The sequence below is a fragment of the Dipodomys ordii genome, unplaced genomic scaffold (genome assembly GCF_000151885.1).
Source record: "Dipodomys ordii isolate 6190 unplaced genomic scaffold, Dord_2.0 Scaffold23, whole genome shotgun sequence".
Lineage (NCBI taxonomy): Eukaryota > Metazoa > Chordata > Mammalia > Rodentia > Heteromyidae > Dipodomys > Dipodomys ordii.
In genome coordinates, this window is record NW_012267239.1 from 11,764,316 (window position 1) to 11,775,753 (window position 11,438).

The 11,438-nt window shown below is 45.0% G+C and overlaps 1 protein-coding gene across 1 annotated transcript in view; it reads right to left on the reverse strand.

The window, feature by feature from the left end:
• Positions 1-11,438, reverse strand: part of Fmn1 (formin 1) — a 230,378-nt gene that overhangs the window by 87,462 nt on the left and 131,478 nt on the right. Inside the window, exon 7 of the mRNA XM_013014304.1 lies at positions 2,290-2,377. Coding sequence (XP_012869758.1) covers positions 2,290-2,377 — 88 coding nt within the window. The remainder of the gene's footprint in view (positions 1-2,289; positions 2,378-11,438) is intronic.

Here is an 11,438-nt window from a genome sequence, read left to right on the forward strand (position 1 = left end):
TGTGTGTCTGTGTGTGTGTGTGTGCTGCATGCTGTGTGTGTGCTGCATGCTGTGTGTGTGTGTGTCTGTGTGTGTGTGTGTGTCTGTGTGTGTGTGTCTGTGTGTGTGTGTCTGTGTGTGTGTGTCTGTGTGTGTGTCTGTGTGTGTGTGTGTGTGTGTGTGTGTGTGTGTGTGTATACTGGTAGGGAGTTGGGAGGCTGAGGCCTTTTGAACAGGCTCTTCTAGGCAACAGTGAGATTTCACCTCAGGATGACAGAAAAACTCCATGGCAGATTTCAGATACCCATCCAAGCTCACTCTTCCTTGGCCAACCTTTCTGGGCTCAGGCCTAGTGGGCGTTCTAAGTCTCTCTCCTGTGTGGAAAGCTCTCTGCATCTCACAGAGGTCAGACGGCTTGCAGAGAACCACAGTCTACGGCCCTGGGCTACCAGGAACTGAAATGAAAAGTGCTTTATTTTGATGTTTGATCCTGAGTGTACGGGAAACTCTGCCCGCATGCCAGGTTGTTTCTGGACCTCGTCTGTGGCCATATACGTGCAAGTTTCTATTGAGAACACTCAGCAGCAACTTCCCATCTCTCCCGGGACAGGAGGGGAGGAGCTTGCACCAATTTGCAACCATGCAGACAGCCGCTGTGTCCACAGACGCTAACGGCTTTTAAATATTAGACAGTTCATCTCAGAGATGGAGAAGCAGAGAGGCCACGCCCCTCCGCAGCAGGCCTCTGGCTCGGTGTTATGTACTCTGGCAGTGTATGGAGTTCGCCTTGTCCTCAGAGATGTCAGAGAGCCCTTTGGGTAGAGCAGCCCTTGGCGGGCAGGCTGGCACTGTCAGGTGTCCGCTGCGCACGTTGGCCTGCACATGCCTTCCAGCCCTCCCTCAGATCCATCCTCGGAACAGAACCCCCTTGCTTGCTTCGCGCTGTCCATGGTTTATTACGTGTGGCTTTGAGCAGGTACCATCAAAATAAAGACATGAGTGACAAGTAGACCTCAAAAGGGCTTTCCAAAAAATGTCATTCCTGTGCGTGCACTGCGTGGCTGGGCAAAGTGCAGCAGCTCTCTGTGAGTTACATTCATGGCTGGTTGTGTTTCAATCGCGCTTTGATCTCCTGGGTGTTCTCTTGCTCTTAGCTTGGTGGCATGTACCTCTCTCAAGCCAAGGCACCCCAAACAAGGCACCAATGTGTTTCACTGAAGCTGTTGGGAGGGGCAGGGCTCCAGTGGGAGCTGGTAGCCAGGCACCTGCAGTGCAGGCTGAGCGGAGCGGTCTCCTTGGAACCCTGTGCTCCAGGATGCCCAGGCCGAGGCATAAGCTGGGCCGTGCCCATCCCTCTGGGCAGTGGCGACTAACCGCAGCCATTCCCTCTCTCTGCATCACCAATAAAAGGCAGGGTCGTGTTCAGACATCTCCAGTGCTGTTGTTGTCGACGGCCAAGTGGAAGTGACTTGGTGTGGCTGCATGGGCAGTGACCTCTCCCTTTCCCTCCAGCGTCTAACTCAAGATACTCACAGACCCTCCTGTCTCTCCCGTTTCCTTTCAGCTAGAGTTTTCTACTGTCCATCTCTATTTGTTGACTTCTGTGATTCATTTGTTGAAGAAACCTGTCACTTTTCTTGTCATCTCCCCCATTTACACTTTGCTGATTATGTTACCATGTTTTTTTAATTTGTCATGGTCTACTGTCCCTTTGTTCTTTGTAAACTGTTGGAGATGTAATTCTTTTTTTTTCTTTTTTTTTGGTCGGTCGTGGGGCTTGAACTCTGGGCCTGGGTGCTGTCCCTCAGCTCTTCAGCTCAAGGCTAGTGCTCTACCCCTTGAGCTACAGCGCCACTTCCGGTTTTATTGGTGATAAGAGTTTCACAGGCTTTCCTGCCTGGGCTGGCTTTGAACTGTGATCCTCAGATCTCAGCCTCCTGAATAGCTAGGATTACAGGCGTGAGCCAACGGCGCCCAGCTAGAGATGTAATTCTAAGGGAGGGAGTAATTATAGCTGGGTACCAAGCACAGAGGATTAGTGGTGGGGATTTGTAGCTGGGTACCGAGCACAGGGGATTTTCTATGGCATTCTAATGTATGTGCTTAAAATTTCACAATAAAACATTTAAAAGATTTCCAAGTTGGACTATTAGGGAACAGAAAGACGGTCCACGGGAGCAGAGGGCGGGCGAGGGTGGGTATGCGAAGGTGTGATCAAACCGCCCATACACACGAACGAACACGTCCTAATGAAACTCGCTGTTTTGTACAATATACTAGAAAGGTGGGGGAAGGGTGGAGAAGACTTACCTTGCTGAATATCCTTCATTTCTAAATGTAAACTAGATATCAAGATTCCCACAGCTTGAGACCGTTTTCCATCCAATAACTTGATGATCTGGAAGTATTTTTAAAAAAATGAAAGTTCAAATAACCACGCAATCTTTCAGAGAGCATACTGAGGACAATACAACTTTCAGATATACTGGTCGACGAACTAACTGGGTGCCACAGTCCTACTCTCCCCATAATACTTCCTTAGAAAGAAGCTTGTCCACAATTAAACACATTATATAATATAAAGGAAAAATATCACAAAGAAACCAACCAGCTTTGTTCCAACAGTTAAAGCCTTTACAGTACCTTATTTTACTGTTTTTTGTTGTTGTTATTTTGTTTTCTGATCCTGGGGCTTGAACTCAGAGTCTAGGCACTGAAGCCCTGAGCTGCTTTTGCCCAAAGCTAGTGCTCTACTGCTTAAGCTACAACTCCACTTCTAGCTTTGTTGGTAATTTATTGGAAATACGAGTCTAACAGACTTCCCTGCCAGGCTGGCTTTGAACTGTGATCCTCAGATCTCAGCCTCCTGCGTGGCTAGGATGATAGGTGTGAGCCACCAGCGCCTGGCTTGATTCCCCCCCCCCCCCGCATTTTGTAGATAGAGTCATACCATGGGGCTCAGGCTGGCCCTGGCTCAGGGTCCCCCTTCTCTGCCTTCCAGGGTTGAGATTACAGGTGTGGATCACCACACCTGGTACTTGGATTTTTTTCAAACACATTATTTTAACCACATTGTACATTAAACTTTAAAGTTATTTTAAAATTATGCTCACAACAGATTCTAACTATGTATAATATAAATTTTAATAATACATGTATATAAAAAGTTTTACAATCTTTAAAAAACTTTACATACTTCATTGCCAATGATCTCCCCCTTTGTGAATGTTCCCTGGAAAAGTATAGCTTTGTCCAAACCTAGTAAACCAAATCCTCCTAAGAAGACTACACAGTTTCCACTAAAGAAAAAAATTTATGTGGAGAGGCTACAAAAAAAATCATCTTTAATGCAGATTGGTGGATAAAATACAAACTAACCTAAGTGGTCACACCTAAGTCTCCACCTAAGTTACTTATAGACTTGCCAAAAAACAGTGAAGATAAGATACAGAGCAGCAGATACCATATCACATTAGTGTCCAGCTAGCTTAAGTTTGCTTGTTGGTTATACAAGTTTATTTTCATCAAGATTATCATTAAATCACATTGATCCTGATTCAATTATCACTAGGGCTTTACCTTTCCTCTTCATGTTTAGAATTCTATTGTCACATAACCATTAGACTTAAAATCTAACAATGACAGATGCTGGTGGGACTCTTCACTTTAGCAGCCCACAGCTGCTTCATACGAATGTCAGTTCTATGTTTAGGCAGAGCCAGAAGACAGCTCCCAAGGTGACTTCATTCTTGGGGAGGAGAGGAGGGGTGCGACTACTCCAGGCTGTTCAGGGAACAGACTTCAAACACATTCAAGGAGAACAGGAGTTATTTATTAAACTTTGCTCATCCAGTGCTCCTCTGCTGAACTGGGTTTTTAAATCATCTTAACCCTCAACAATGAAGAAATCTGCAAACTGTGCTGAACTTATCTCTCTGCCTGCCCCTGGCCCAGACCAGAGTCTGTATATTTCAGTATGGATCTTATTTTAAAATAATGCGCACCTTGAAAAAATATTAAAATTATACTGATACACTGCACATATATTCATAGTCATTTTTTCAAACAAATCACAGTTCACTGTAAACACAGACTAAACTTGTATTCCTATGTCTAGTCTATATCCCCACGATGCCCATTTCTCATCCTTTGGCATCTTTCAAAACCATTCTCTAGTACTAAGAGACTTTTGTCATTGCAGTGTTTTACTTGATGTCCAACTTAGATTCCATCTCCAACCACTTCTTCCTGAGCTCAGGGGAAGGTTGAAAACAGCTGGCCTCCATCCCTCCACAAACTTCAAATTGCTCTTCACAAGAGATGCTTTATATTAAATACCAAAAAGTCTGTGTTTGAGGAATGTTTAGCAAGCCCTTGGTTTATCTCAGGCCTTTCTGGAATCAGCTAAACTTGACAGTACATGGGCTTCTCCTAGGTGTAATTACATTCTGGGGGAGAAGGCAATCTGGGCAGAGTTCTACTGACCTACAAGCTGACCTTGTGCAGGGGCAAATTCACAGGCTGCGTTAAACCCTATTAGACATGCTTAGTTTAAGGCAAAGCCTTTCCAGACCCCTGCCACATGCCAGGATCAGGGTCCCTCACACATGCCTCTACTGCATTGCCTAAGGAACCTTCCAGAGCAGAGCAGGGCGGTGGGGGAGGGGGAAGGCAGGCACACTGCCTAAACATGTACCTTGAAACAGTGGATACCATCATTATTATTTCTCACATATGTGGATTTATATCTGCCTCTCTGAATAAGAATTAAAGCAAGAATAGGAAGACGTTTGCTATACTGGAAAAAACCACACCCTGACCACTCAGCTAAATAATTCTTGCCAGATAGTTAGAGAAAGACTTCTTGCCAGGCCCATGGAGATTTTGTATCTATGGAAAATCCATATATATTCATTCTTCAGCTTTCTGCACTGGGAAGACAAGGCCAAAAGCAAAAATAAAAATAAATGGCTCTGAATAACCACAAATGGCGGAAGCATGCTCAGTGGAGTGAGTTGGCACAATTGAGAGCAGCAGTGCGGGCTTCTTCCTCAGCCTTTCCTGGCTGAATTCTGAAGGTTAATTTCCAGACATCGAACGCACCCACATTTATACCAAGGCAAGCAGACGATTCACTCCTCAGCTTCACTCTATCCCAGCTCCCTCAGCTCCAGACATGAGATTCTTTTAACCTCCAGTGGCCTGTTTTATATAGACCCGGGGAGCAGGCATCTTGTCTACTTAAACACAGCCACGTGCACTAACATCATGAACATGCTTTGATTACTTCTGGAAAACAAGTGTGTCAAAGTGCTGCCTTTTCTGGGTGAATCAATTGCACACCTCACCCCTGTGCTCCATGTTTGTGAGTGGACATTAGCTTCCACAGAAATGATGTATGTCAGATACCCCTTGAGTACACTCTCAGCTATGCAGAAAAAAATGGTCGCATGGTTTGCCTCTCCATACGAGTGGACAACATGGTAGAGAATACACAGAAAATAGGTCACCTAACTCTCCCAAAGTAAAATTCTAAAAAATAAAATAAAAAGGAGTTACGTTTCCTGTGCTTTCAGACAGTGGTATCTTTCGCTTATGTATCACGTCAGCACACACGAAATTCTACTCCTTGGAAAAATTATGGGCAATAAGAGGCTGGCGCCAAGCACGTGCATTACAGAGAAGCCAGCTCTTCTCACGGACAGTGATCTTCCACAACTCTAAGCTGAGGCCACCAAGTGGACCAAAGTGTTCTGGTTGTTGTTACTGAGGAGTTAAAGCAGGATCTCATTACATGGAGCTCAGCCAGCCTCCAACTCTCTCTCCTCCTGCCTCCAATGCCAAAGGGCTGGGATACGAGCTGGGCCATTACTTCTGGCTGCATTTATCGTTAAGACATTGAGGATTGGGGTTGAAAGTGAGCTAGAATCCTATGTTAGGGATGCAGAAGCCAGTGTACTGTCCAAAGGGCAGCAAACTGACCATCAACCTGATGCTTCCCTCTAGTCACTCTCCAGTCATGAACACAAATCAGCAAGGGGTCTCAGCTGGGGCTGGACTGGAGGCCAGCATCTTGGGATGATAAGGGAAGGGATAAAGAGCATCCTTAGATTTTGTGTTTATACTCAGTCATTTATTCTTGATAGAAAATTTTTGCCTTTCAAATAATAAAAAAATCTAATTTGCAAAAACAGAATTGAGAAATTACCAAAGGAAACAATTTACAAGTGATACAGGGTACGAAGTCGTGAGATGTGGTGGCTTGTGAGTACAGGCCTTGCAGTGCATGCACACACATGCACATGAATACACACACCAGTGCACACACAAGGACACACTGCAGGCACAAAAATGTGTGCACACATAAGGCACAAATGACACATGAACAACACAGGTGTACGTATGCACATGCAAACACACAGCATGTACACACAAACACAAATAAAAATGCACACACATCTGCATATGCATTGTGCATGCAAAACCATACATGCACACGCACCTATACAAAACACACAAGCATTCATATTTATGTACATGTTCACAGAAAAACACATACACATGCACATACACCCCAAGAAACACACATACACATGAATGCACATACATGTACATACTTATGCACAGACAAGCACACATGTACACAGATATATACTAGTATACATGTGATGTGTAGACACAATAAATGGAAATGAATGCAAACAGACACAAAGCACACACATGCACTACACATGTGCACACACATGTGCACATATACAAGTACACATTTGCAGATGCATACAAAGGCATACACACAGATGCAGACGTACACACAACACACTCATACACATTTACACATGAACACATTTATAAATATGCATTTCTACACAAGTACACACTCTCATTTAATTACACGCGGATACTTGTATGAACCTGCCCATGTGTGAACCCAGCACGGTTATATACCTGTAAACATGCCCATATGTATGTGTGCACACATGTGCACATAGCACTCATGCACAACTCACATGTGTGCAAACGCACACCATGAACCAAACACATTCACATGTACACAAATGCACACACATGCATGCACAGTGCACGCACACAGGTGCACACGAACACGCTGCCACAAGTGAAGCATATACATGTGCACATGTATGTGTACGTGCAGAGACCCAGCCATGCGTGCACACATAAGCACACACACACAGGCGTGCGTATCCACACGTACACACGGCTGTCCAGTGTGGCAGTGACGAGCGGGAGGTAGGCAGGCAGCGCTCCTCCAGGTCTGAGCCGTGGAGGAGCTATGGAGGGTGGGGCTCTGCTCTCTCCTCAGGGAGAACAAACACTTCCTTGGGCACATGCAATTGCTCGTTGGCAGGCACCCAGACAAACAACAGACTCCGGCCCCCGTCTCCCGCCCTCTCTGGCATCACAGCGGGGTGGCTGGCTGGTGAGCTCCAGGAGGCCATGTTTTGAAATGTCATCTGACTTGGTAAAAACAGGACTGAGCTGCGGATGGCCAGTCTGGCCTGGGAAGCTTCTGGAGAGAGGCCTCTGTCAACTGGCCTGATAATGCCATTAACATAAGCTTTCCACATGCAGCTGATAATCTGCCCCATTAAATGTTTCAAGGGAAACTGGGCTTCACTGTTCTGTCAAACTGTTAGGTCTGAATCTCTTCCATGCCCTTATTTTTGGGGACACATAAAATTGCTGAAATGAAGTTTACTTTAAGGATTTGGGCTCTTCACCAAGAAATGTGAAAAGGCAGATTGTCATCCTGTCCTGGTCTGAAAACATATTTGGCTCCCCATCCCTACGGATGGACAGAAAAGCTCTTTTACTGGCTTTCAGACTGACGGGGTCCATCCTGTCTGCAAACGTGGAGAAGCCACCACAGGTGAAGCTGCGGCTGGGCCTGGAGTACAGCGAGGTGCGGGGAGGGCAGATACTCTTGGCAGCTAGGCTGCCTTTGTGTTCTGTAGAAAGTGAGTTTCCAAATCAAATCATGTGAGAAGAAATGATCAGGAGAAACTAACACATTCATCTTCCTGTCTTTAGACAGGACCAAAGTGAGCAAAGATGGCCCCAGTGCGGAGCTTGATTTTGGACTCCTAGACTTCAGAATTTTAAGAAGTTATGATTGGAAGTCATCAGTTTGTGACAGTTTGCTAAGTTGGTCCTAGGATACGAACACGGGGCCTTGATATCCTCGTATTTCTAATAGACTCACACAGGTGCTTACTCCCAGATCACAGGCACTCTGTGATGAGCAAGATGATGTAAACAAAGGCATCACCTCATTCCCCACGTCCTGCACCTGGCGCATACATTAACTATACCTCTGTGTGTTTTAGAATCCCTAATGACCAGAGAAATTTCTCCTGCCACATAGATAGTTGGAAATGCACCCACTTCCCCTGGGTCTCCATGGAGAGTTCCAATGCTGGGTACTTATTACAAATTGTAAATATCTTTCTCATGTCAGGCCAGTCCCAAGTTACAGACAGACATCTCACCCTTCTTAAACCGCTAAATGGCAAAGTTTCAGACTTGTCTTCAGACCATCTCGTCAGATTTCCAGTCTTGTCTATATAATTTCTCACTAATAAGAACTTGAACTTAGTCTCAACTATATCTGTAGTGGCTGCAATGGTGTTTTTTATTTCTCACATTTAGTATTAGGCTGTTGAAGAGAACATATGGTAACAATTATTCCAACCTGGTTATAGATAATGGGCAAGAAAAATGTTATTATCTTCAATGTCATCATGTCTTTGACATGATAATCATCGCATTCAAGATATCAGAAATGATGGATGGTCTTTGATTTCAAGTGTATTCGTGATGCAAATTACCTGGCTCTTTCCCCCAGCAGCAGGTGAGGCGCTGGCAACAGTAAGCAGCACCTTCAGCGTCAGAGCCTGTAGCCACCGGTTGTTAACTGCAGGAACACTCAATACCACACTTTCTCCTTTGACGATACCTTCTGCAGAAGAACCTCACTCACAGCAACCATGATTACTACAATAGAGTTTACAACTCAAGGCATTCTTCTCTGATAGTTTCTCCTTCTCCTTCTTCTAATTTTTTTTTTTTTTTGGTATGTGCTGGTTCAGGGGCTTGAACTCAGTGCCTACGCACTTTCCCCTAAGTTTTTTCTGCTCAAGGCTAGTGCTCAACCACTTGAGCTGCAGCTCCACTTCTGGCCTTTGGTGGTTAATTAGAGATGTGTCCACTCTGATATCTTTATATGCTTCCCATCTTCCCTACCACTTTTCTGAATTTTTTGTTTATTATTCCTTTTGCTCACAGACTAACAGTTACCCCTTTCATTCTTAGCTACAAAAGTTCATCATAAATCATAATCAAATTTAATCAAGTGTTTTTTTCTATTATCCTCTTGGATGACCAGTGGGTTTTCCCCTTAATCTAGTACTAATTCATTAATTTAAAGAAAACAGTTTCCAATTTTGAATCAAATTTCCCTGCCTGCAATAAGCCATAATTAATCATCAAACAACTTTAGGCATTGCCAGATCCAGTTTGACAATATTCTGTTACGGTTGTCACATCGGGCCTTATGACAGAAACCTGTCTATAATTTTTCTAGTTTCCTACCCTTGCTGGAGCGCTAGCAAGGTTAGTCACATTAGCCAGAAGTCTGACATGATTTCTATTCCCTACGAGCTATGTGTAAGAAGGAAATTTGGGAGTAATAAAAATGCCTGGGCTTGGTGCTTTCCTTGTGGGATTTTTAAACACTGATTTAATTTCCTTAATATTTATAGAACTGTTTTGATGATTTAGATATTTCTAGGAAGCTACTTCATATCATTTCCATTTACTGGTAGAAGTCTGCTCACAGAGTTACTTTACACATTTCTGAAGCATCTGTAGCTACCATCTTTATCTCCCTAATAATTTTGTTAGTTTAAACTGGCTAGAGGTCTTTGATTATAGTAATTATTTTCAGAGAACCATTTGTTTTTGTTGATTTTTTGGACAGCAAATTAAAAAAATTCCATTCTCATTTTGAACCATTCACAACTATAAATGTTTGACTGTATTTGATCTGTAAAAAATAGTTTTTGTCAGGGGCTCATGCCTGTATCAGACTGTAATTCAAGAGGCTAAGATTGGAGGATCATAGTTCAAAGGTAGACGAGTTAAAAAAAAAGCCTGCCATATTTTATCTCCAAAATAACCAAAAAAGTCATATTGGTAGCATGGGTCAGAGGACAGAACTCCAGCAAGAGCAAACAGGACAAGGCTCCAGTTCAAGAACTGGTAATGGTGGTGGTGGTGGTGGTGGTGGTGACGGTGATGGAGATGGTGATGGTGGTGGTGATGGTGATGGTGGTGATGGTGGTGATGGAGATGGTGATGGTGGTGATGGAGATGGTGATGGTGGTGGTGGAGATGGTGATGGTGGTGATGGAGATGGTGATGGTGGTGATGGTGATGATGGTGATGGAGATGGTGATGGTGGTGGTGGAGATGGTGATGGTGGTGGTGATGGTGATGGTGATGGTGGTGATGGTGGTGGTGGTGACGGTGGTGGTGGTGGTGATGGAGATGGTGATGGTGGTGATGGAGATTGTGATGGTGGTGATGGAGATGGTGATGGTGGTGGTGATGGTGATGGTGGTGGTGATGGTGGTGATGGTGGTGACGGTGGTGGTGATGGTGGTGGTGAGGGCAATGGCTATGTTGGTGGCGGTGCGATGGTGGTAGTTGTGGTGATGATAGTAAGGGTGATGGTGGTGGTGGGGATGTTGATAGTGATGATGGTGGTGATGTAGTGGTGATGGTGGTGGTGACGATGGTGGTGATGGTGGTGATAGTGGTGGTGATGGTGGTGATGGTGATGGTGGTGATGGTGGTGATGGTGGTGGTGGTGATGGTGATGGTGATGATGATGGTGATGGTGGTGGTGGAGATGGTGATGGTGGTGATGGTGATGGTGGTGATGGTGGTGATGATGGTGATGATGGTGATGATGGTGGTGATGGTGATGGTGGTGGTGATGTGGTGATGATGGTGGTGATGGAGATGGTGATGGTGGTGGTGATGATGGTGGTGATGTGGTAGTGGTGATGGAGATGATGGTGATGGTGATGGTGGTGGTGGAGATGGTGATGGTGATGGTGGTGATGGTGGTGGTGATGGTGATGGTGGTGGTGGTGATGGTGATGGTGATGATGGTGGTGGTGATGGTGGTGGTGGTGGTGGTGATGGTGATGGTGGTGATGGTGATGATGGTGATGGTAGTGGTGATGGAGATGGTGATGATGGTGGTGATGGTGGTGGTGATGGTGGTGATGGTGATGGTGGTGATGGTGGTGGTGGTGATGGTGGTGATGGTGATGGTGGTGATGGAGATGGTGATGATGGTGGTGATGGTGGTGATGGTGATGGTAGTGATGGTGATGGTGGTGACGATGGTGGTGATGGTGATGGTGATGGTG